This window comes from Rana temporaria, chromosome 13 (assembly GCF_905171775.1).
Source record: "Rana temporaria chromosome 13, aRanTem1.1, whole genome shotgun sequence".
NCBI lineage: Eukaryota > Metazoa > Chordata > Amphibia > Anura > Ranidae > Rana > Rana temporaria.
In genome coordinates this window covers 24,826,046-24,853,543 of record NC_053501.1, presented here as the reverse complement: position 1 = coordinate 24,853,543, position 27,498 = coordinate 24,826,046, and the positions used below count along the sequence as shown (strand labels likewise).

General features: G+C 44.4%; 1 protein-coding gene across 1 annotated transcript in view; it reads left to right on the top strand.

Annotated features, from left to right (window-relative positions):
- The first annotated feature begins 663 nt into the window (after nucleotides 1-663).
- Nucleotides 664-27,498, top strand: part of PYGL (glycogen phosphorylase L) — a 47,361-nt gene continuing 20,526 nt past the window's right edge. The window contains exons 1-5 of the mRNA XM_040333144.1: nucleotides 664-960; nucleotides 14,036-14,137; nucleotides 19,615-19,693; nucleotides 21,651-21,754; nucleotides 26,160-26,291. Of these exons, the coding sequence (XP_040189078.1) occupies nucleotides 718-960; nucleotides 14,036-14,137; nucleotides 19,615-19,693; nucleotides 21,651-21,754; nucleotides 26,160-26,291 (660 nt within the window). The 5' untranslated portion in view covers nucleotides 664-717. The remainder of the gene's footprint in view (nucleotides 961-14,035; nucleotides 14,138-19,614; nucleotides 19,694-21,650; nucleotides 21,755-26,159; nucleotides 26,292-27,498) is intronic.

The window sequence follows — 27,498 nt, the reverse complement described above, 5'->3', positions numbered from 1 at the left end:
TCGGAGGTCTTTTAGACCCCCGATCCCTCCATAAAGAGTACCTGTCACCACCTATTGCTGTCACAAGGGATGTTTACATTCCTTGTGACAGCAATAAAAGTGATCAAAATGTAAAAAAATAAAAAAAACACAATTTAATATTATAAAAAATAAATAAATAAATAAGAAAACAAAAAAAAAAAATGTTTTAAAGGGTGAACCTCCTTAATCGCGCGATTAATTGTGAGTTAACTATGACATTAATGCGATTAATCGCGATTAGAAATTTTAATCGCTTGACAGCACTATTTATTTTACAATGTTACTTTATTTTATAATGTTACTTTATGTTATAATGTTAATTTATGTTATAATGTTACTTTATTTTGTTACTTTATTTTACAATGTTACTTTATTTTACAATGTTACTTTATGTTAAAATGTTACTTTATGTTAAAATGTTACTTTATTTTATAATGTTACTTTATTTTATAATGTTACTTTATGTTATAATGTTCCAATGTTATTTTATGTTCCAATCTTATGATGTTACAATGTAACTTTATGTCACCAACTGTACAGTGCCAAGGTAGATGAGCCCGTATTGGCCAATCCGCGCCCCAGCCCCCGCCCCCCATCCAATAGAGGCGCAGTAGGGGCGGAGTGATCTCGGGGGGGAAGTTGGCGTCTCGTTATAAAGTTCCAGCCGCCCTCCGGTGTCCCGGTTGCGGAGCAGTCATGGCCAAACCTTTGAGCGATCAGGACAAGCGGAAGCAGATCAGTATCCGGGGGATCGTCGGGGTGGAGAATGTCTCCGAGCTGAAGAAAGGCTTCAACCGGCACCTCCACTTCACCCTGGTGAAGGACCGCAATGTGTCCACCACCCGGGACTACTACTTCGCCCTGGCACACACCGTGCGGGACCACCTGGTGGGCAGATGGATCCGGACACAGCAGTACTACTATGAGAAGGACCCCAAGGTACCCTGCTGGGGGGGCACCCCTCCTCCTGTGCACACTTGCATGCCTGGGCATTGAATGGGGTGAACATCGCCTGGTACTGGGCATGTCATTGTGCACAGCTGTCCGGTAATCATGTCATTGGGGGGGGGGGGATTCTAACACTGACAGTTGTGATTGTGATCTGATCCCATTGGCTTCCTGGTGGATCTGTCACACTGATATTTAAAGGGACAGGAAGTGTTCAAAAGAAGGTGGTGAGAACTACAGGGGGGGGGGGGGGGGCAGGTTAAAATGTTACCTTGCATGGAAGGGGAGGTGTATTTGAAAGAAATAAAAAAAAAAAAAAAAAAAAATTGTATTCAAAAGTATTGGGACACCTGCCTTTACATGAACTTTAATGGCATCCCAGTGTTAGGCTGGCCAGACATTATACAATTTTTCTTGTACTACTTTTCCTTAAAGGGGAGTTCCTGGCATTTTTAATGTTTATTAAAAGTCAACGGCTACAAAAAGTGTAGCTGCTGGCTTTTAATAAACATGCACTCACCCGCTCCTCTCCCCCCCCCCCCCCCCCTCTGCCGGCATCCTCATTGTTACTGTGGGCACCTGGCCGAGACTGCTTTCGGCTTCACGGCTGGGCACTCGCTGCTCATGCGCGAGCGGCTCTGCGCTATCTGATTGGACAGGCGATCGTCTGGGACCTGTCACGTGTCCCAGGCGATCGCCTACAGGGAGGGGCTGCCAAAAGGCGATATGATGTATGTGACAGGTAAGGATGAGCTCCGGTGTGTTCGCATAGACCACGTGCAGAGCCCGCCAGGAAGTCGGCACCCGCGCTGCGCTAATTACAGCCAGGGAGACATTTCCCCATCTCTGCAGCCGAGCATCGGACAAGGTCTCCCTGGCTGTGATTAGCGCAGCGCAGGTGCCGACTTCCTGGCGGGCTCTGCACGTGTTCTATGCGAACACGCCGTTCTTCCAGAAGAGCATTTGTGAGGTCAGGCACTGATGTGGACAAGAAGGCTTGGCTCAGTCTCTGCTCTAATTCATCCCAAAGGTGTTTTGTTGAGGTCGGGACTCTGTGCAGGCCAGTCAAGTTCCTCCACCCCAAACTCGCTCTTCCATGTCTTTATGGACCTTGCTTTGTGCACTGGTCCAAATCATTTGGTGGAGGGGGATTATGGCGTGGGGTTGTTTTTCAGGGGTTGGTCAAGTTCCTCCAACATGACTGTGCACAAACCAGGTCCATAAGGATGAGCGAGTTTGGGGTGGAGGAACTTGACTGGCCTGCACAGAGTCCTGAACTCAACCCGATAAAACACCTTTAGGATGAATTAGAGTGGAGACTGTGAGCCAGGCATTCTCGTCCAACATCAGTGCCTGACGTCACAAATGCACTTCTGGAAGAATGTACAAACCTTCCCATAGACACACTCCTAAACCTTGTGGACAGCCTTCCCAGAAGAGGTGAAGCTGTTCTAGGTTTGTATGTAGGGGACTATAATAAAAAAAATGATTCCTACTCCTGAGGGCTTAAAAGCTACACCCCCCCCCCCCCCCCCAACACTACATGAACGTGGCTCACCTACTTGTTTTTACTGCAAGTGTAACCTTGACCTATAAGGGAAGGGCAGGTTAAGGGCAGTGATGACTGTTAGGGGATGAGTTTGGGGGAGAAGCAATGGGGGAGGTGAAATTTTGGGGTTCACCAAAGGCACGCACAGGTTGGATTGTATAAAGGGGGGGGGGGAATATATATATTTATATTTGCAGTCAGGCTGCAGAGCCAATGTGTGCAACATTTCATAACTTTAATCACTTAAGCCCCGGACCAATATGCTAAATGCCCAAAATCGTTTTTACAATTCAGCACTGCGTCACTTTAACAGACAATTGCGTGGTCGTGCGACGTGGCTCCCAAACAAAATGGGCATTTTTTTTTTTCCCCCACAAATAGAGCTTTCTTTTGGTGGTATTTGATCACCTCTGCGTTTTTTTTTTTGTTTTGCGCTATAAACAAATAGAGCGACAATTTTGAAAAAAATGCAATATTTTTTACTTTTTGCTGTAATAAATATCCCCCAAAAACATATATATAAACATTTTTTTCCCCTCAGTTTAGGCCGATACGTATTCTTCTACCTATTTTTGGTAAAAAAATCACAATAAGCGTTTATCGATTGGTTTGCGCAAAATTTATAGCGTTTACAAAATAGGGGATAGTTTTATTATTTTTATTTTTTACTATGAATGGCGGCGATCAGCTTTTTCTTTTTTTCGTGACTGCGACATTATGGCGGACACTTCGGACAATTTTGACACATTTTTGGGACCATTGTCATTTTCACAGCAAAAAATGCATTTAAATTGCATTGTTTATTGTTGCAGTTTGGGAGTTAACCACAGGGAGTGCTGTAGGAGTTGGGGTTCACCTAGTGTGTGTTTACAACTGTAGGGGGGTGTGGCTGTAGGTCTGACGTCGTCTATCGAGTCTCCCTATAAAAGGGATCACTCGATCGATGCAGCCGCCACAGTGAAGCATGGGGAAGCCGTGTTTACACACGGCTCTCCCTGTTCTTCAGCTGCAGGGAGTGATCGTGAGGGGGTGGCTATTAACGAATAGTCGCGCTGTTGTCCCGGATCGCTCCCCGCGGGAATCCGACCGCCGCATGTAGTGGGGGGGGGGGGTCCCGATCAGACCCCCGACCCGCGGAAAGGCGGGGACGTACATATACGCCCATCTGCCTGTCCGTGCCATTCTGTGGACGTACATATACATGCGGCGGTCAGCAAGTGGTTGAGTACTTTACTAACATGTCCTGTTGGCAGCACACTGGAGATCCAGACCTCTGCTGTCATATCAGCTGTCTGACACGCCCCCTGCATAATGCTCCAATCGGAAAAGTTGCTTAGGAAGGATACGTTTTGTTGATTGGAGCACTATGCAGGGGGCGTGTCAGACACCTGGAGATCAGGACAGTGCACCCGATATGACAGCAGAGCTCTGGATCTCCAGTGTGCCGCCAACATCGGGTGCACTGTCCTGATCTCCAGCTGTCTGACACGCCCCCTGCATAGTGCTCCAATCAGAAAAGTTGCATAGGGAGGATACGTTTTGTTGATTGGAGCACTGTACAGGGGGTGTGTCAGACCGCTGGAGATCAGAGCTGAGTTTTCTGTGAGCAGAGGTCAGGATCTCCGGTGTGCTGCACTCTTTAATCTTTTGAAGAAAAAAATAATCTTCCCTTGTTCTGCAGCCTGACTGAATAATTAATAAATTACAGGGGAGGCCCATTGTTGGGAGTACCGACATTTCTGAGCGGGTGTGAGAACCTGTATGCACACTGCCAATGTAATGTTAACCACCCTTTCTTTAATCGGCCCCTCAGATCAGCCATCGGCACGGCTGGGTCACAGCAGGTTCCCTCCCCCTGTGTACACATAAACACTGGAGGGGGAGGCGGCTTCACTCTGCTCACTGTGTCTGTGTGACATCCGTCCCGGAACCACTCCGACAGCCCGCGGCCGCGAGACTCTAAAACACCTTCTCGATCTTCCGGGGGTGGGTCAATTGCCCCCCCTGCCCTATGGAGTGGATGCCCATGCTCTGATGGCAAAAGCTAAGCTTAGACTGGAGAGCAGCGGTCCACACGTTTTTTTTTTTTTTCTCCGAGAATAGGGGCGGGTACTTCAAACATCCGAGCCACCCCTTGTCTCCGCCCCTAACCCAACTCTTGGCACCATCCCTTGGTTCCTCCCAGTATTGCCCCTTTTAGAGAATACAAAACCAAGTATCATTTTGTGGCGCTAAATAATTTGTATAGAATTTGAGAACAAGAAAATCATGAAAATGTATTCCCTGCAACAAATAGACCCCACAACAATATCCCCCCCCCCCCCCCACAATAATGGATCTAACTAGCAACAATAGACCCTACAACAATACCCACTACAGCAACCATAGATCTCCCAGCAGCCAGCAACAATAGACCCCTCCCTCCAGTAGTAAATTCCTCCCAGCAAAATGACCCCACCAGCAATAGCCCCCCCCCCACAATGATTCCCCAGTGACAATAGATCCACCTAGTAACTGTAGACCCCACAAAAATAAAGCCCCAGCAACAATACCCCCCCCCCCCCAATAGTAGACCCCTCGGCAACAGTAGTCCCGGCAACAATATATCCCCCCCCCCCCCCCTCAGCAACATTAGAGTCAGCCCAGAAACAATTGACCCACTGCAAAAAATTACTAGACAATGGATCCACCTAGCAACAGTAGACCCCACAAATATATAGCCCCAGCAACAATACACACACGTAGACCCCTCAAATATATAGCCCCAGCAACAATACACCCCCCCCCCCCCTCCCACACACAATAGTAGACCCCTCAAATATCTAGCCCCAGCAAAAATAGATCCTCCCCAGCAATAGCCACTCACCCCCCCCCCAACAATAGTAGATGCAACAATATACCCCTCAGCTACATTAGCCCCCCGCAACAATATCCCCCCCCCCCCAACGATGATAGATCCCTCACAGCAACAATAGTTTCTCAGCCAGATGTGAAAGTAGTAGTAGTAAATCACATTCAAGTTTTTAATGAAATAAGTAACACTTTCTTATACACCGTGCCTGCAGACCTGTGATGGAACGCACGCCTTCATTTGGTATGTCTGAGCAAGGACATTCATGGCCCAGATCAGCTGCTAGCCAGGCAACTGGCATCTTCAGAATGTGCCTCTATGGCTCACCCAGAACTGTCATTCTGTAGACCAACCAGAGATCACGTTTCACTGAGCAGACAATGCATGGTAACAAATGTTAGCCTGAGGTGCCACTTCCCTGTCTAGTACGTGAGCCAGTCCACATCAACACCACAGCCCCTCCCCCATCCATCCCCGTCCATTCCTCCTCCTCCGTCCTAACCTGGATCCTAAACTGTCTCTTCTCTGTAATTTTCCTTTCAGAACGCTCTAAAGATTCCAGTAATAGAATTCTGGTTCTGTGTTACAATAACTCCTGTGTTCTGCCTGGACATTGGAACGTCAGCGGTTGTGCAACATTAACCCTTTCCTCTGCGTGTGACAGCGTTTACAAAGTCACCCCATCCACCCAGTGCTGCCTCCGGGGCTGTGTGCATTGTCCTATGTCTACACAGAGGAAGAAAAGATTATTATCTTTAGTTGGCGCATTACTCTGAGCTGCCCTTGGCAAGCGTATTCTAACCGCTGTTTATTTTGGGTGCGGTTTTTTGGAACGCACGGTGAAGGTGTTCAAGTATAGCCAAAATAGGCAGTGGCCTAGGGCAGCAGGGTTGCTAAGGCCCATATTCATACACTATATTGTCAAAAGTATTGGGACACCTGCCTTTACATGCACATGAACTTTAAAGGGGCTGTAAAGAGAATCCCCCCCCCCCCCCCCCAAATAGCTTCCTTTACCTTAGTGCAGTCCTCCTTCACTTACCTCATCCTTCCATTTTGCTTTTAAACATCCTTATTTCTTCTGAGAAATCCTCACTTCCTGTTCTTCTGTCTGTAACTACACACCGTAATGCGAGGCTTTCTCCCTGGTGTGGAGAAAGCCTCTGGAGGGGGCGAGCAGGAGGGTCAGGACGCTCTCTACTTTGCCGATAAAGGAGCTGTGTGTTGGGCGTCCTGACACTCCTGCTCGTCCCCTCAAGAGGCTTTCTCCACACCAGGGAGAAAGCCTTGCATTACTTTGTGGAGTTACAGACAGAAGAACATGAAGTGAGGATTTCTCAGAAGAAATAAGGACATTTGAAAGCAAAATGGAAGGATGAGGTAAGTGGAGGACTGCACTAAGGTAAAGGAAGCGATTTAAGGGAATTTTTTTTTTTTTTTTTTTTTTTTTTTACCTTTACAACCCCTTTAATGGCATCCCAGTCTTAGTCTGTAAGGTTCAATATTGAGTTGGCCCACCCTTTGCAGCTATAACGGCTTCAACTCTTCTGGGAAGGCTGTCCACAAGGTTTAGAAGTGTGTCTATGGGAATGTTTGACCATTCTTCCAGAAGTGCATTTGTGAGGTCAGGCACTGATGGCCGAAAAGGCCTGGCTCAGTCTCCACTCTAATTCATCCCAAAGGTGTTCTATCAGGTTGAGGTCAGGACTCTGTGCAGGCCTGTCAAGGTCCCCCCCCCCCCCCAAACTTGCTCATCCATGTCTTTATGGACCTTGCTTTATACACTGGTGCGCAGTCATATTGGAACAGGAAGGAGCCATCCCCAAACTGTTCCTACAAAGTTGGGAGCATGAAATTGTCCATTCATGTCTCTGTGACAACACTAGAAGGAAGTCTTTTGGGGACATGGGCAGCAATTCTCGTTCCATGCTTCACTGAGTCATGACGGGGTCATAAGACAATGGCATTCTGCTGTGCTTAATAGAAACTCTTGGAGTAATTGAAAATGACCATCAGACCTCATTAGATCTCTTTTCGCCTGACTGAATCAGGTTTTTCTTCCACAATGAAGCAAGCCGGCAATATTCATAATTTTGGGGCGACAACTACATATAGGGGCTCCCAATGAAAATACCGGCTTGAAAATGGATCTGCTCTTTGTAATGGAGGATGAAGGATTGTATGAGGGAATGAACAAGGACTTGGCTGTCCACACTGTCAGTGTCATTATACAATCCCATTGTATCAACCAAGTGGGTCAAAGGTCAATCCGATTGTTATAAATTGAAGTAGTAATTTGCATTGGCTCATGCACTACATTTCTGATGGCAATGCTAAAGGAGATTGTGAACAACCAGATTATAGTGTTTTTTTTTTTGTTTGTTTTTTTGCCCAACATGACGTGGCTATGCAAGAAAAAAACTATTATAGAACAAGACCTATCATTTATATATAAACGTCCCAGTTGGTTCCTCAAAAGTGGTTATTCCGTGTCAGTGCTAGATATTCAAAGTGTATAGCACCCAAACATGTATCTAGCACTGACACGGAATAACCACATTTGAGGAACCAACTGGGACATTTATATATAAATGATATGTATTGTACCACAATTATATTTTTCACAGTCATGTCAGACTTTTATTTAATCAAAATCGATGTATTAATTACACTGCTGTGACAAACAGTACACAAATGCCTTAATTACTGGTATTTAGTGCCTGGCTTGCCAAAGTACCTCAGGTTACCTCAGGTGTTCCGTCAGCATCAGCAACCCGTCTATTATATTAACCGGAAGTGATGCCGCCGCCATCTTGGTACCCTCGTCCGCAGCAAGGCTACAGTTAGAAGTCTGCAAGCGGACATCTTTTTACACCCACCAAAGTGGAAGTGACATCTTGCTGGCCGAGACGGACGTAAACAGTAATTTCGGGTCCGTCTCGGCCAGCTTTTACAGTTTGGACTAGCATTCGCGACCCCCAGCAAATTGCCAAACGACCCCCGGGTTGAGAACCGCTGCTCTATAGTGTGTAATTTCTGTCCACTGCCTCATTCCTCTGCTATTGGCAGGAGTTACTTCTGATGAGTTTTCCTGACGCCAAGAGAAAAAAGGTGATGGGGAGGGAGCTCCAGATTGCAAGGCTCTGTTCCTGTGTGAAAGGGGGGGGGTCCCCCTTTCCTTCCCCCACTGATGTAGCTTCAGCACCCTGCCCCCTGCTTTTCAGAGCTGAGATCCTGTGTAAATTCTGCACTTTGACTAGATTTACGGCACAGGCAAGCTGTAGCTAAATGGGTACAACTTATGTAGGAGGATTTGTTTCATCTGTGTATCAACTGAGGCCAGTCACTTCACTGGGTATATGGGAGGCTTTACAACCACTTAAAAAAAAATGGTTTATAGAAGGTAAAAACCTTATCTGTATATTTGCTTATGTGTATTTTTTTGAGTTGGTGACAGGGTCTCTTTAAATTTAAGTCTGGTCAACTGCAGATGCTTCCAAGGCTCACCGGGGGGAGTCCTGTAACCTGGAGCAATCCATTATACAGATAGACTTCAGCAAATGAAGGTCCATAACTTATGGCACAAACAGGGCCATCTTTTCCATTGGGCACGCTGGGCAGTTGCCCCGGGGGCCCCGCTTGCCTAGGGGGCCCCACCGGCTGCCCAGCAACTCCAGTAAAAAATTTTGGAGAGTGACGGGTTAGAACTGCCCATGCCCAGTTTGCGGAAATCACAGAGAAGATCCGATCCTCCACGAGTGCGGGGGGTTGCTGATGTAAGGAGGGGGAGTGAATGCAAAAATTTAAGGGGGCACTGATATAAAGGTTCCCCCTCCTATATTAGTGACCCCCCTTACCTTAGTGTATTTACTCTACGGAAGGTGGTCTCTGGTCACCAGAGTGCCCCCCACATCAGAGTTCCCCTTTACATCAGAGTCTGCAGGATTCCCCCTTACAATGCAAGGGGGAACTCAGTCTGCGGACCCTGATGTAAGTGGGAAAGAGAAAGCAGTGGACTCTGATATAAGGTTGTCTCTGGTCACCATAGCCCCCTCCACATCGGAGTTCCCCCCTTAGATCATGATCTGCAGTGTTCCCCTTTACATAAGAGTTCCCTTTCACTGTAAGGGGGAATCCTGCAGACTCTGATGTAAGAGGAAACTCTGTGCTGGCTGGGTTATAGTAACCTGACCTTCATGTCAATGAAGACATTTTTATTTTTTACTTTTGTTTAACTTAAACACATTGCTAATAGCACTAGCTATATGTTTACAGTTTAAATACTGACATTTGCATTGTTCGGCACTGAAAACTGTAATTTTAGGTACTTTTTTTGCACTGGCAGTAAAAGATGTGGTTCTGCCAGTAAATTTTATGATTTTTGTCAGTAAATTCTCGTGCGTGATTGTGTAGACAGGGCCCCAGTGCACTGTATTGCCCGGGGGCCTATAATGCTCTTAAGATGACACTGGGCACAAAATGGGGAGAGCCCCAAAGGAGTTCTAGAAGGAGGAAGGCAATGAGGCACCTGCAGTCTCGCCTTCAGTAATAAACTTTTTAGTCAATGAAAATGTCACAAATCGCACAAATATCAAACACCATGTAAGAAAATCTAAGACAAAGTTGTCGCTTAAAAGCACACTCCCCAAATGCCTACCACAATCGACGGAGGCAAAGGACAGATAAATGTAGAGCCAGGCGGGTGGAATGGCAGGAATCCACAGTGGTGTCGGCCTGCATCGGGCTTTAGCCTCCATGTACACGAGACGTTTGTAGCTTTTTTTTTTTTTTTTTTTTGTTTCTTTTTAATGGCCAAAAATAAACTCCTATAAAATAACTCTGCCAAACAAACTCTGCCAAACATGGGTTATCGCGTTTAGTCGCATTTGGCGTCTGAAACGTGGAAATCTTCTGCGTCTGAACCCATTTTTTTTTTTGCTTTCAAAAACGCTGTTAAACGCAACTGCCTAAAAACGGCAATAAACGAGACGGTGTACATGGTCACATAGATAACATTGAGTTCAGGTACACTTTAAACACTGGGCTGGTTATTTAATCCTGGTCTGTGAAGGGTTAAACCCATGTCCCAAAGAAACCTGCACCGACTTGCCCGCGTTCCGCTGCACAATACGAAAAGGCCACCTTGGTGACACAGTAGGTGAGGATTTTGAAATCGCAGCTTTGGCCTTCAGAGAGAAACATTGCTGAGTCTGCAGGTTCTGGCTGGTTCACTGGGAGGGAAAAGGGATGAATGTTTTTTTATAAAACCACACAGAAGAGTTTAACGGGGAAAGCTGAACCTTTTTTGCAATGCTGCAAACAAAGTTCAGCCTTCTGAGCCCTGATAAGCCTTCATCAACCTTTAAAATGGGGACCCTTGAATGACTTTTAGTGAGTCGTATTCTAAAATTTAAAGAAATGTGGCATACTGTGTGCGCAAGACACCCACTCAATATGCCCATTCTTTTCAGAATTGATAAATGAAAAGAGAAGTATAGCCAAAACGTGTTTGTGCTTCTCCTGGATTGCAGGAGCACAGTTTGTTCTGCACACCTCCTGTGACCTGTTTTTTCAGCAGACAGCGGGCTGATGTCAGTCGGTTCAGGCTGGGGAAAGATTGTGGTCAGGATCCACCCAGCAGCCTGGCCTGGCACCCGGCGAGCTGCGGAGAGCCTGAGCCAGTTGATCCTGCCCCCTCCAGAGCCCAGTGAGCGTGGGGGGCAGAGAGCCGGTGACTGACAGTTACGATCGGAAATTCCGACAGCAAAAGTCCCATGTGGGCTTTTGAATGGAAATGCCGACCATGTGTATGCTCCATCTGACTTTTGCTGTCGCATTTCCACCAACAAAAGATTGAGAGCTGGTTCTCAAATTTCCCGCCAAAAAAAATTCCTATCGGAAAATCCAATCTGTAGCAATTCCCACGCGTAAAATTCCACGCATGCTCGGAAGCATTGAACTTCATTTTCTCAGCTCGTCGTAGTGTTGTACGTCACCACGTTCTTGACGGATGAAAGGTCAGAGAACTTGTGTGACCGTGTGTGTGCAAGCCAAGCTTGAGCGGAATTCCATCGGGGGAAAAAATCCATGGTTTTTCCAACGGAAAATCTGATCGTGTGTGCGCAGCATTACACTATTAGATTGTAAGCTCACAGGTGCAAGGCCCTCAATCTTGTGACAAATTGTATTGTTGCTGAATTGTCTTCCTTTTGTATTGTAAAGCACTGCGCCAACTGTTGGCACTTTATAAATCCTGTATAATAATTCTTACATAGGTTGTTGGCTAAATGTTTCTCCCTTTTTTGGAAGTCCGTAGAGAAGGACCCCTTTAGTTTGGTAACTGAGTAGTTCTAACTTGCACTAGAAGTCAGCAGAAGGACCCCAATACACATTGAAGGTCAGTGGAAAGGCTGACCCTTCCTTTAGTATATGGTGGGAAGCATGCCCCCTACATTGGGGGTCAATGGTAAGAATTCTTGCATTGGAGGTGGGTGGGAAGAACTCCTCCTATACCAGACGGCTAAAGATTGTTACTATTTGCTGTCAGTGGTTGCATACCTAAATATTAAATTGTTTAATGCTTAAAGTGGAGGTTCACCCGGAAATAACATTTTTTACCCTTAGATTGATGCTCATTTTGTCTAGGGGAATCAGCTGGTTTTAAAATCGAAGCTGTACTTGCCGTTGTAGAGAGCGATCATCTCAGACGCTTCTGGGTATGGGCTGCGGGACTGGGCGTTCCTATTTTGATTGACAGTCTTCCGACAGGCTTCTGACGGTCGCATACATCGCGTTACGATTTTTCGAAAGTAGCCTAACGTCGGTGCGCAGGCGCCGTATAGAGCCGCACCGACTTTCGGCTACTCGTGACGCGATGGATGCGACCGTCGGAAGACTGTCAATCAAGAAGGAACGCCCATACCCAGAAGCGGCGGAGAAGATCGCTCTACAACGGTAAGTACTGCTCGGATTTTAAAACTAGCCGATTCCCCTAGACAAAATGAGCATCAATCTACTGGTAAAAAATTTTTTATGGGTGAACTCCCGCGTTAAGGAACTTCCCTGGTTGAAGGATGGCCAAATGAGTAGTCTCTAAACTGTGGCCTGGGGGGCCAGATTTGACCCTTTGCTAGCTTCTATCTGGCCCTTGGGCCACTATTTTATCCACTGATGCCAACAATGAGGCATAATTCCCAAACCCTGCCTCCCACTGATGCCAATGATGGGGCACAATTCATCCCACTGATGCCAATGATGGGGCACAATTCCTCCCACTGACATTGGGACCTTTCTACTCCCAATGGCCACAGTCCGGCCCCCTTATAGTCTGAAGGACAGTAAACTTGCCCTTTGTTTAGAAAGTTTGGAGACCCCTGGCCTAGATCAGTGGTCTCCAAACTGTGGCCCAAATGCGGCCCTTTGCTTGCCTTTATCCGGCCCTTGGGGCACTATCCCTCCCATTGATACGAGACACTATTCTGCCATCTGACGCCAACAATGGAGCACCATTTCTCCCATTGACACAACTAATAGAGCACTATTCCTCCCTATGATACCAGCAATCGGGCACTATTCCTCCCCCTAATACCAGATGTACACTAACAATGATGCCAGGAAAATTTCTACTCCCGTTGGCCAGAGTCCGGCCCTCCAAGAGTCTGAAGGACAATAAACCGGTCCTTTGTTTAGAATGTTTGGAGACCTCTGGCCTAGATGATGCAGTTGATGCATTTAAGATCTCCAACAGAATTTTCTAGACACTGCATCCTTGCTAATTTCAGTTATTTTTTTTTTTTTTTTGACAACACATTGTCTATGCCGAAAGCCGCCTGGGGAAAAAAAGGGTCTGGGACTTGTTGGCAGGCGTACGGCGTTTCGGCATTTGGCGTGAGATGTGAACCATCTCATAGACAACAATGTAAAATCGCCCTTCCAGCGGCACGGGTGTAGGGCGTAAATATGCCAAGGTGTGAATGCAGCCTTAGGGCTCTGTAGAGGAGTACTGATGTTTTAGAAGCTGTGTACATCACCCTGCTGGCCCCTCCCACCAGCCGTCTGCAATAAATATCTTAACAATTTAATTTGCATGTTAATGAGGGGGGAGAAAGGAACCAGAGAAGTCAAATTAAAAGCGGATTAAACCAACTTTAACTGCATGCGCCTTTCAGTGAGAACTGAATAATATAAAGGCTTTTTTCTTTTTTTTTAAAGGTCAACTGGCACTAATGGCTCTTGCATATCGCAATACAGGCTGCCTTTAAATACTTCTTTAAAGCCGAACTCCAGTTTTCTGTCAAACCATTTGTAGATGTTCCCATTGGAGTGATGTAGTATTTTGTATATAGCCCCAGCTACAAAGTATACAGCGCTGTGTTCTGGCAACAGAGTGGACTTCCCGTCCCACTCCCGGGAGCAAAATTGAGTGCTGCTCATCCATTCTCAGGAAGCTTTGTATTCTATGAATGTCAGGCTTCCTCTGATTGCCTGAGGTGGTCAGGTGATGTTGGCGAAACCCTCAGTGGCTGCATCTGGTGAAGGCATTAGTCCATTTGGACAGCTTGGTCCATACAAACTATTTTAAAGCTGGAGTTGTGCTTTAATGGGGTATAAACAAATGGATTTTTCATCTGACAGTTTTGTCTAAATGTGCTCATCTTCTTTTTCAGAGAACATACTACCTATCCCTGGAGTTCTACATGGGCCGCACCCTACAGAACACCATGATCAACCTGGGGCTGCAAAACGCTTGCGACGAAGCCATCTATCAGGTAAGTCTTTTCTATGGTGAGCTTTACCAGATTTCTCCAAGGAGTCGGTGTGTAAAGTGCCAGAACCCATTGCCAGGGAGATCTCACTATTGGAGTCCATAAGCTATGAGCTGGCTTGGCCAACCAGGCTCCAACCAACTAAAATGTCACTTTTCTGCTTTTATGTAATAACTTTAGCAAGATGATGAATTCACACAATATTACATTCTGCATTAGGGCAAATGCCAATTAGTAATTGGTATTGGATGCACTCTGTTGGGACCAATGAACTGCTGTGAGACTTTTATCTCCCTGCAATGTCATTAATTTTTTTACACAGAAATTTGTGCCCCTCCCCACAATGTCTGTCTGTACCTCCAACAATTGACTTTCCAGTTTCATCTGGGAGAATAATGTAATGTGGGTGACAATATATTTTTCTTTGTAATAGCAGTTTGTTGGCTGAAATTTTGCTGGGGAGGTCTTGCCACCGATGCCAAGTTATTGTAGGGTGAGTACCAGCGGCGGTGCGTCCATAAAGGGCGTAGGAGCGCCGCCACCCCCCTTACTGTCGCCGCTCTAATTGCCTTAGATGGCTTTGTGCATTGCATGAATCTATCTATGGTTGCAGCCAACGCCCCCATTCAGGTGCCTGGCCCCTTTTTTGAGCGCTGGGCACCTGAATTACAGCAGCAGGGGTGGCTTTTGGAAGCACCTGATTAGAGCAATAGGCATACAAAAATGTGAATAGCGGGCGGAACGCTGTGCGTTCGCTATTTCCTCAGCTGTGTTAGCAAAGGGAAGGGTTTTCGCTTTGCCAACACTGACCCGCCTCTCAGCCAATCGGGTGCACCGGGTCTGTTACCTGTCACCTGATTGGCTGAAAGGACGGGCACTGCGATTGGGTGCCTAGGCACAGTGGCAGCGTTTGATGGGCACATTGGCACTACATTTTTTTTTTTTTTTGTCCTTGCCACCACTGAGTACCATTCATATGCTCAATGTCTTTTATATAGCTCAGTGTTTCTCAACTCCAGTCCTCAAGGCGCCCCAACAGGTCATGGTTTAAGGATTTCCATTATTTTGCACAGGTGATTTGATCAGGTTCACACTACTACACTACTTTCATCCTACTTTGCTCTGTGTTCAATGTTTCCCTATGAGAGCGTCTTGTAGCGTCCTACACAAGTCGGTCCGACTTTGAAAATGCTCCCTGTACTACTTTTGATCCTACAGTGATCCTACTTCAGGCCCATTGAATATCATTGAAGTCGGACCAAAGTAGTATCCTGTTCATGAAAGTAGGATGGATGTAGGACCAATGTAGGATAAATGTAGGACCAATGTAGCAGAGCAAAGTAGGATGAAAGTAGTGTAGTAGTGTGAACCCAGCCTCAGGCTGGGTTTACACTACTTTCATCCTACTTTGCTCTGCTACATTGATCCTACATTGATCCTACATTGATCCTACATTGATCCTACTTTCATGAACAGGATACTACTTTGATCCGACTTTGTGATAGTCTGACTTGTTCTTTGACCAATCAAAACAATCCCAGAGTGAGATAAATTCCTTTTACTGCTGCTGTAATCACAAGTCGGATGTCAAAAGTCGGATGGTTAGGACAAGGATCCTACTTTGGTCCGACTTCAATGATATTCAATGGGCTGAAGTAGGATCAATGTAGGACCAAAGTAGTACAGGGAGCATTTCCAAAGTCGGACCGACTTGTGTAGGACCAGTTAAGACGGCTCTCATAGGGAAACATTGATTTTCACACGTCATGCTACATGAGCTCCCAATGTAGGACCGTTGTCGGACAAGTGTGAACCCAGCCTTAGTAATTACCACAGCCGTTTCATCTGAGGGAGATCCTGAAAACATGACCTGTTGGGGCAACTTGAGGACTGGAGTTGAGAAAAACTGATCTAGCTTGACAACTGTGACTCGCCCTGTCCTGAATGCATATTGAGCTATAAAAATTCAGATCATTGCCTTTCCAAATATAGATGAGAAGTTGGCAGGTGTTGGAGTTGCTGGCTTTGTTCATGAAATGTGATGTTCTGGTTGTGACTTGCCGGGCCTCGCCTTTTATGTAAGATGGCTTTTTGCATGAATAGAGTCTTGCCTGGCATACTAAAGATGTGGTTGGTACTTTGTTGGCAAGAATTCAGTTGATCAATATGTAAAAGGTTAATTAAGGCACTGCAAAGGGTAATGAAGTATAGCGGAGGGCTCCCAGCCAATTGGTCTTGATTCACTGGATGAACACGAATGTTGGTCGGATCCAAAGTTTGTAACTGTAGTTTGCACATAGACTTAAAGTAGGCCTGTGCTCAGCTGGTATCTTATGTAAAGTCCTATTGGCTTTGGGGCTGCTGATTCAGGCTGATGACCCATTTGTGATACATGTTGGTCACCTTTTGGGCTCCATGTAGGTGTCAGTGGCCACTGTCTTCTCTATGGGCATGTATGAGGCGGTACCATGGAGTGCTTAACCAGAGGAAGACGGTTGGTTGCTCTGCCTTAACTTGTTGCCGACCAGCCGCCGTCATTCTACGGCGGCAGGTCGGCTCTCCTGGACGGGAGCCCGTAGCTATACGCCGGCTCTTTTAGTGGCCACTAGGGGCGCGTGCCACTAAACACACAGCTCCTGGTCCTGTCAGGGGGGGAAAACGCTGATCCTCTGTTCATACAATGTATGAACAGAAGATCGGTGTTTCCCCTAGTGAGGTCACCCCTCCCCCCCCCCCCCCCACAGTAAGAACACACCCAGGGAACATACTTCCCCTTCCCCGCCCACTAGTGTTAACCCCTTCACTGCCAGTGGCATTTTTATAGTAATCCAATGCATTTTTATAGCACTGATCGCTATAAAAATGCCAATGGTCCCAAAAATGTGTCAAAAGTGTCCGCCATAATGTCGCAGTACTGAAAAAAAATCGCTGATCGCCGCCATTACTAGTAAAAAAATATATTAATAAAAATGACATAAATAAAAAATGGCTAACTTTTGCGCAAACCAATCAATAAATGCTTATTGCGTTTTTTGTTTTTTTTTGACGAAAAATATGTAGAATACGTATTGTCCTAAACTGAGGACAAAAAATGTTTTATATATTTTTGGGGGATATTTATTACAGCAAAAAGTAAAAAATATTTTTTTTTTAATTGTCGCTCTATTTTTGTTTAGCGCAAAAAATAGAGGTGATCAAATACCACCAAAATAAAGCTCTATTTGTGGGGGTAAAAAAAGGACACCAATTTTGTTTGGGAGCCACGTCGTACGACCGCGCAATTGTCCGTTAAAGTTGTCGGTTAAAGCGACGCAGTCCCGAATTGCAAAAAGTGCTCTGGTCTTTGGGCAGCAATATGGTCCGGGGGTTAAGTGGTTAGACACAGTTGAGACGAGAGCCAAAGGAAGCCTGCAGCAGCCGACGAGCATGTTTTCAGCATGATACAGCCAACTGTGGTTGGTTGGTGTGGGTTTTTATTTGTAACGGAGCCAGTGGCCTGGAGCAAAAATCTTAAGTCAATATCTAACAGTTATCAGTTTATTCACAAGGGTGTAACCCAACAGCTGAAATACTTGCATTCTGATAATGGGGAAGGCTAACTATAGACCCGTAAAATTTTGTTGGAACGTTTGGAAATCCTCAAATTTTCTTCCCACCAATCGATGTTCCTATGATTTAAGTCAACTAATTTTGTTCAAACCGATTAAAATTTTGTCCAGACATATTAAACCAATTGCTTTACAATATGTGGAATGTTTTCTGAACAAAAACTATGTTCTGTTTTTAGAGTTTTCTTTGAGAAATTTTCCATCCTGCTCCTTTTTGAATTTTCTTGACACTATGGTTGGAAACTAACATGGATTTGCCTCTAATATTAATAATTATTATTATTGCCAAATTTGAAAATGTTAAACCAAATTTCCAATGGTGTATGCCAGGCCAATGGTGGTCATTCGGTCTCTTCGAAAGGTGCCAGCCAATCGGCAACTTTGCCTGAATGTGTACATCAATGTAATCTAAGCCATTTTGGCTGAATTCGTTTTTTGTTTTCTTGTTCTTCATCCTTGCGTGTGTACACGCAATAAACCCCCCTAATCCTCAGTGTTGAATTGAGGAAATGCCTGGCATTGCCCAATGTCTGGGCAGACAGTCAGAGGTAAACAAGCCTGGCCTGAAGTCTCCGGAGAGACTAGGACGAAACTAACTGGAGGGGAAAAGTGTGTTTTTTTTTTTTTTTTTATTTCACTTTGATTTCTGGAAATATTCTAATGACATACTGACCCCTATTGGTGTGTTTATATATATATATATATATATATATATATATATATATATATATATATATATATATATATATATATATATATATATATATATATATATATATATATATATATATATATATATATATATATATATACTTCGTCCTATTTTCAATAAAAAGAAATCCAAATTGCAAGACTAAGGGAATTTAAAACCATGAGTTTCAATCTAGGAAAAATGACTACTAGTACTCTAAATCGTTATAACTCGAGAGCTGTGAACGTCATTTTTTTTTTTTTTTTAAAGTGGTTGTAAACCTCAGACCTGAAATGTGAACAAAGCATAGCGCTTTTAATTTGGACAAATGCACACTGTGTTGCTTTGTTCCTCCTGCCATTAGCATGAATCTCAGTTTTCCTGACACCTAGAGATAAAAGGTGACCAGGTAGGGACCTCCAACTCGGCCTCGGGTCTGTTCCTGTGAGCTGTGGGGGGTGTCCCTCCCCTCCCCTCTCCTCCAATCAGCTCTCAGAGTTCTTCTCACTTGAGCTCTACAGATTGTAACTCTAGCTCTCCACCCCCTGGTTTCTGAACTCTGACAAGCTTGTACATTCTGGACTTTGAATCTAGAGAAGACTGCAGACTGGTACAACTTGCGTAGGAGAAATTGTTTTATCTGTATCACCTAAGGATAGTCCCTTCATTAAGTTTATGTAAGGGTTTACAACCACTTTCAGTGTAGCTTTATTAACTTAACCCTAGTAAATGGCTACTAACTATGCTCCTACGTGGATAGCTTGGAGTTAAAAAGGTGGAACTCTGGCCCTCCTCAGCTCCTACAGACCCCTATGGGTCATTGAGGCCACATGAGTGCCGGGGATCCTTGACATTCTTAGGTCCGGTTCAGGTTCCTGAGAAGAACTTGGGCATTACTGTGTAGGGGACTTGGGGGGGGGGGGGGGGGGGAGAGACAAAAGACCAGTAAGTAACTTCAGAATAGAAAAATGTCTTCTGCCCTGCTGAACTAGACTGTTCTGTGTTGCAGAAATGTGTAAATCTCAAGACTCGATGCAGACCTACAATGTAATATGGTGCCCATTTTATGCCATCTGTGTGTTTAATGCTTGGCCTGGGGTTCAGCTTTAAAACAAATGATCTATTGACTCTGTTGGCATAATTGAGCTCTCTGCCTAATTTTTTGTGTTTTTGTTCTGTAGCTTGGACTGGACATTGAGGAACTGGAGGAAATGGAAGAAGATGCAGGGCTTGGAAACGGTGGCCTGGGACGTCTCGCTGGTTGGTATCCCTTCCTGTTTTGAACTCTTGGAAGGCAATTCACTGCTCATTGACACCCTGAGGCTGATCTACTAAAGGAGTGAATCTTGACTCTATTTTATCAAATCGTATAAAAAGCAAATTCCTGTGTGGTGGATTTTTTATTTAGTGTGTGTCTTGCTCTAAAAGCCCCATTCACACTGGAGCAGCCCTATTGTTGGCAATGGCAGTTTTTAAACCAGTGTGACACAACTTTGTGTGTGTGGGGTACCGCATTGATCTGAAAAAGTAGTTCCTGCACTACTTTTGCTGATTTTGGGTGCAAGTTGCAGACATTTCTACATTAGGTCACACAGATGTCTTGCAAGTTGCAGTCGCACTGATCTGCGATTTCAGATGAAATTTCAAAGCTGCGTTCAATGTGAACAAGGGCTAAGGCCTTGTTCACAGTTTTTCCCCTTTGAAGAGTGATAAATGTTGGATTGCTCTTTCAAGGGCATTTGGCAGGTGGTAAGATGTTATATCGCTTCCTCCTGCCTATTTTAAACCCTTCACCAGTGGGGCTCCCCTATTCAGTTGAATAGGTCATGTTTGTCAGGTAGTACTGCCCACCGATCACAACGGGTGGGTGAGTACGTTTTTGCTGTGCCACAATGAAAAGCATCATGGCCGTGGTATATGTACAACCATTGCCCCCTCCTTCACTGCCTTTGCAGCTTGGGTTCACACTATAGCGAACAGACATTGCATGCGTTTCGCACTTGCACAGTTGTATGGCTGAACTCCTTGGATTCACATAAAGGTGCAGGTTTCTTTGTATTTTTTAAAAGAAACACAGGTGCTGTCGGACAGTTCACATTTCAGGCACTGATGGGGCCTACTGAGTAAAGACTGTTCATGGGTTTGCTGCTGAAGGCTGATTAACTAAACAAAGCTTATTGCCTGGAATGTAATCAAATGATTGTTGTAATGGTTAAAATCTTTCTAGACTCAAGTTGTTGGTTCAGATTTATTTAAAACAGACTTTGTGTAAATATGCTGAGGCTGGGATAGGAACCTAGAGAAGTTTACTAATTACTGAAGTATTTTCTGTATCTGGAGGCGCTCATCCACTTGGCTCTGTGCACAGAAAGTTCTGAGCTTGCAGTTGTAGGACTGAATCTGTTTAGGCATACAGAATTCAAGGCACTTCCATAAAGTTCCACACATTAGAAATTACTTTAAAAATATGCAAAGTTGACCCTAGCAGCTGATACCCTGAAGGCCTCTTGAACCCCCTTAGGGAAAGAGCCTTGACTGTTGGGGGGCATGTCCAGGTACTGTACAAGGTGGTGGTCATTTAAGGATTGGTCAATTTGGGGGATGGGATGGTCCTGAACTCGTGTAAAAGGTATCGCCCCAGGGAATTATGGGTCTTTTGGAAACGTGCTCAGGTGAGGACACCAGACCATGAGGCCTACTTATGGCAAAGTCTTGTCACCCCTCCAAAACCAAGTTCTTGTATTGGGTGAAAGTTCCTGTTAATGCTTTGTCATACATAAAACATTTTAGAACATTGTGAACCTTCAGCCTTGTGGTATCAGTTTGAAGACCCAATTTATGTTCCAGCAGGACTGCCCCTTTGTCAAAAGGGTTACAGGAACCAATACTCTGTGGGGTTTTTTCCTGCAGCAGGAAAAGCCAGCATTCAACTGCTGCAAGGAGAGACACCAATTTCTGTAAATGTGCCCCCCCCCCCCCCCCCCCTTGCACTAATCCAGATCACTCATCCCGTATCCAATTCCCCTGCAGCCCAGGCCCCGGTACTGGAGGATCAGTGCTACCTCCTTATCGGTGGCCCTGCCTAGTTTTGGGTTATTGCATCCACCACAGTCTTTTTATATTATGCACAGTTTGCTTAATAAACGAATAGTTTTTCAGAGAAGGTTACAAACCATATTACTTTTGTCTAATCTGACATTTCTCCCTTATAACCTAGCTTGTTTCCTGGACTCCATGGCTACTCTAGGACTGGCAGCCTACGGGTACGGCATCCGATATGAGTATGGAATATTCAACCAGAAGATAAAAGATGGATGGCAGGTAAGCATGCTTGTGAGATTTTCCAGTCTTTGGTGGGCACCAGAACCCCCCCCCGAGTCTACCACCAACTATTTTTAGTCTACGTTCCCATGGATGTTAAAATTGAACCGATCATTGGGCAAATAACAACAAGTTCCTGTGTAACTAGATTTTTATTATACGTAAAAACGTCCTTCCTCCCCTTCCTTGTATAAATGTACAGCCGTGGCCAAAAGATTTGAGAATGACACACATTCTCACAAAGTCTGCTGCTTTAGTGGTTTTTACATCCTTTTTGTCAGATGTTACTATGGTGTTAGTTGCAGCCCTACTGCAATTATGATTATTTTCATAATCGATTAGTTAAAAAAAAAATAATTACAATATTTATAAAAAAAATTGGGCCAATTTGTTGTTGGGCAGATTACAAAACACAAATTGCCACAAAAACACATTACATGCTTTTCTGCAGCTTCTCCATTGAAGTATATTGAACCAAGCAGCTGGAAAGAAATCCTGGATGTGAACGTGTCCCATAGGAAAACATGTAAATGAACTGTAGTGCGTTTCTGCAAAAAGCACCAAATAAGAGGTGTGACCCCGGCCTGAGATGTTTAGTAACATAATGGGGTTAAAAAAAACAAATGTACAAAAAGAACAAATAATCGCTACTGTAAGGGGTTCATTTTTTACTGTGAAAGTAATATTTACAGTAGCGACTTGCTTTTTTTTTTTTTTTTTGTACTATAATGTGTCAATTTTAGTTTTAACCCCATTATGTTACTGGCCGATTAATCAATTATAAAAATTGTAATCGATTAATTTCATAATCGATTAGTTGTCGATTAATCAATTCGTTTTTTTTTAGGATATAAAAAGGAGGCACTTTAGTGTAGCAATAAGTTGCTAAATGTTGTACCTTCATCAAATGTAACCATATTGCTACACTTGGAGTCTCCTTCTTTCTACTCGGTTGTGACATGACGCTACTCTTGTATCAAGGCAAAATTTATTAAAACATTTTTCTTGTCTTGCAAAACGCTCTCAAACCAAGGTTTTACTGTACAAGCATTTCAGAAGCGTCGAAGGCTTTTATTGACTATTGTATAAAGTTTATGCAAAGTCAAGATTTGCAGTGTTGACCCTTCTTTTTCAAGACCTCTGCAATTCACCCTGGCATGCTGTCAATCAACTTCTGGGCCACATCCTCACTGACGGCAGCCCATTCTTGTATAATCCATGCTTGGAGTTTGTCAGAATTGTGTTTTTTTTTTTTTTTTTTTTTTTTTTTTTTTTTTTTTGCGCCTCTTGAGGATTGACACGTTTTCAGTGGGATTAAGGTCTGGCGAGTTTCTTGGCCTCGGACCCAAAATTTTGCTCCATGCTGGAAAAGACATTGTTCCTCACCAAACTGTTGGATGGTTGGGAGAAAATTCTTTCTGGGGATGTTTTTGTACCATTCTATATTCATGGCTGTGTTCTTGGGCAAAATTGTGAGTGGGCCCACTCCCTCGGCTGAACAGTAACACCATACATCGGCCCAAGTTTTTCACTCTCATTTTGGAAAATTATGGCTGGTGGCAAGCATGGGCTGCCTTGGTGGTGGCAAGCACCGCCAGCAGGAGCCCTTTTCCCAGCCAGAGGAAGAGTCAAGCTCGCTGATCATCAGAGCAGGGATTGCCCGCTGTTACAACTTTCATTTGAATTGCTGGGTTCCCGGTGCTGCTTGCATCCCAGTCCCGCCTCTTTGCCCGGTGCATTTGATAGACAGAACCGGGTGCAATGCAGTGAGGAGGTTGGGCTGTATATGACGGTGAGCGGCACCAGAAACCCAGCAATTCAAACGAAAGCAGTTACAGCGAGCTTGACTTTCTCTCCTCTCTTCACCTGGCTGGAAAAAGGGCTCCTGCCAGCGGTGCTTGCCCCCCCACCTCCAAGGCAGCCCACACTTGCCAGCCATTATTTTCCACTCGCAAAATGCAAGTGGAAGATTTGAGGGCTGCTGTATGGTGTTGCTGTTCAGCCTAGGGAGTGGGCTCGCTCACAATTTTGAGTAAGAACACAGCCATGAAGAATTTATCGGCCAGCTCCATTTTTCCTTGGCACAGGTGAGGCTCTGCTGACAGGCACTGCTCAAGTTGTTAAAGGTTTTATGCAGAATTAAGTTTCAAAAATATTGTGTAATTTAATGAGATAATTTGAGGGCGTGGTTTAGGGATGGGGCATAGTTGGGGTTGGGCGGGGCAACTGGTGGCAAGTAACACTTTGGGCCTGGCTAGTATCTCAGGACTTGAAATTTTGAGCCCTGCCATACATTAATGGTCTTGGAATGCTTTACTGTTGGCATGACACAGGGCTAATGGCAGCTTTCACTGTTTCTTCTCTGGACAAGGTTGTGTGTGTGTGTGTGTGTGTGTGTGTGTGTTTTTTTTTTTTTTTTTTTTTTTTCTCCCCAGGTGCCCCAAACAATCGGAAAGGGGCTTCAATGAAAATGACTCTACCCCAGTCCCCAGCAGTCCAATCCTTTACCTGTACATCTGGTCCTGATCTTTTTTTCCAAGAGAAGTGGCTTCTTTGCTGCCCTCTTTGACACCAGGCCATCCTCCAAGTCTTCTCCTCGCTGTGCATGGTGATGTTCTCACACCTGCCTGCTGCCATTCCTCAGCACTGGTGGTGCCCCGATCCGGCAGCTGAATAAACTGTAGGAGACGGTCCTGGCGATTGCTAGACTTTCTTGGATGCCCTCGCAAATGCAGTGGAAATGTTTTTTATGGGATAAATTTCATTTTTGTGGCAAAGAGGCACTTTGAAATAGATTTCAATTCATCTGATCACTCTTCATAAAATTCTGGAGTATATGCAAATTGCCATAAAAACTGAGGCAGTAGACTTTGTTAAAATCAATTTGTGTCATTCTCAACACTTTGTCACTGCTGTATATGCATGCCTTTAGATGCAGATGTTTGGATTTTGTGTTGGACATCTGAACACAGTGCATGTTTACAAGCCTGTGGGAATGTCTCCATTGAAAACCATGCAGCCGCCAATCTGTGAATTAACACTTGCAAATATGTGTTTATCTATTTAGTATGGTAGTTTATTGGGGATCTAATTTTTTTTATTTTTTGCTTGCATATATAGATTACAGGAAATGTTTGACCAATAGACATGGTGAAAGCCTGAGCTGTGTATACTAAACGCAAAAATTACTCAAGTGATGGTTTCCTGGCACTCTATCTTGTCCCTGTGCACATTTCCTGCATCCTGTCTTCTAACAGCTGTTATCTTACAATATTATGTAATGAATGGATATAATGCAATAAGCTAATAGTTACACAGTATCTGACGATTTTGCAAAAAAACATTCAGAAGTTACTTGATTCAGTTTCCTGCGGCTATAATATATTCATCATGGTGGTTATTTAAATGATTGCTGATTGCTATGGCATGATACAAAGAAAAGTTTATAAAGCAAACTGACATTTGAATCTTGACCTGGGGGACTTGTACAGAACTGTTTGGTTGCTATGGACTGATAGTACCACTCTTGTCTACACAATGGACCTTTTGGGTCTGAACCATTTATTGGCCCTAGCCATCAATTCAATAGTACCAGTTCTAAAGACCACAAATCTCATCCACATCTCAAATGAACTGAAGGCAAACTGGGGGGGGGGGGGGGGTGATTAACGGTACTTTAATGTATGTGAGGTTGTCAATGAGGTAAACGCATTGTAGACTTTTGTAATAAAAAAAAAAAAGTGGATAAACAATATTCAGGTCAAAATGACCATACAAATATTAAAAGCATTCCAAATAGTCAACAGACATGGAACTTGGTCAGCAGTTTAACATGGATGTCCATTGTTCCCGATAATGTGTTCAACACATTGGGTTCCAACACGTTTTGCAAAGCACCTCTGCTTCTTCAGGGAACTTTTACTCAATGAGTAGAACAAAAGCAGGCAGTTGCCACACTTCAAAAGCGCAGAAGCCGTGTTAAAAAGGCCACCTAACCCCTAGCAAATGCCAAGGGGAAGTCAAATGGGCACTGGACCACCCAGAGGAAACGGACGGCAGCCATGCCAGCTGGAATATACGAACATGGGTATGTGAAGACAGCTGCTGCAGCGATGCCCCTGTGTTGCCCTTAGAAATGCTGGGAGCTTCTGTTCTATACTGCAATGTGCTATTCTAATGGTAGTGGCCTGTCCGTGCCATTTATAGTACATTTACCAAGTCCAACATTCTCTTTGCAACACTAAGATGGGTATAATGCAAAAATGTTGCGGGGGTTACCGTGCCAACCTTAGAAATTCATAGTTGCTGGTATTTGAGGTTTTGGTTTCTGGTGGACTCAGTTGGTTAACTCTTGTACATTTAGTGATGTACCCCTAACTCTTCTTATTTATTTTGTTTGTTTTAGGTTGAGGAAGCAGATGATTGGTTAAGACATGGAAACCCCTGGGAAAAGGCTCGGCCAGAGTACATGCTGCCAGTTCATTTCTATGGTAGGGTGGAGCACGGCAAGACCGGCGTACGGTGGGTGGATACCCAGGTGAGTGGCGGGTGACCACTGTGGGATGACTTGGGAGTTGCCATTGCCTGTTGGTTTTGCAAGCACTGAACCAGTGTAAAGTGTCATAATTCATAAAGTACAGCTTGAGAAAATAATCAAAACCTGTGTGATGCTCACCATTGTCGCCTGAATTGCCTCTAGCCACGTACACACCATCGTTTTTCGGCATGAAGAAAAACCAACGTTTTTGAAAACTTAATTTAAAATGATCGTGTGTGGGCTTCACATCGTTTTTCAGCTTCTGAAAAACGACAAAAAAAAAATTCGAACATGCTGCATTTTTTTCACTTTTTTTTTTTTTTTTTTTTAACTGTTTTTCGTGTTAAATGATCGTGTGTGGGCAAAAACAACGTTTTAAACCCGCACATGCCCAGAAGCAAGTTATGAGACGGGAGCGCTCGTTCTGGTAAAACTACCGTTCATAATGGAGTAAGCACATTCATCACACTGTAACGGACAAAAAAGCGTGAATCGTCTTTTACGAACAAGGAATCGGCTAAAAGCTTTGGATTCTAATGATGGCTCGAAACTTACAGGAGAACAAGGGGTGGATGTGACAATGGTGCTCAGTGGTAACTTATACATGTATTTTCTAAAGCTGCTGTTAAACATTTTACATATGATGGATCACGCTAAAAGCCAAAACTCCAAGCATGGTGTGTGTGTGTGTGTATACTTCTAAATACTTAACATAACATTTTTATTTTTTATAAGGTAGAGAAGAGAACTATTTATAATGATATGAATTTCATTTTACACTTTAAAACCTGCCCCCCCCCCCCCTCCAAAATTAAGTCTGCAGCTACACATACTGTAGCTGCAGACTTAATATTAGGACACTTGCTTGTCCTGGATTCCAGCGATTTCGGCAGCCGATTGCTGTTAAGGGAACTCGGCAGTGAAGCCTCGCAGCGTCACACCTGGGTCCCTGCTGGGCTCTTACTGGCCCAGGAGGAGGGGGCCAGACTTCTGACATACCTCGCTGCGGCCAGGTCTGATGGAAGTGGTGACATGGTACCTGTCAAACAGGTGGAAGTTCCACTTTTGGGTGCAACTCCACTTTAAATCCTGTTGGTACATAATAGATGTTGGCAATGGAGAATGATCTTGTAATTTTCTCTCATCACTGTAATTTGTCTATTGGATGATTATTCATTCTTTAATGCTATACTTGTTTCCATATTCC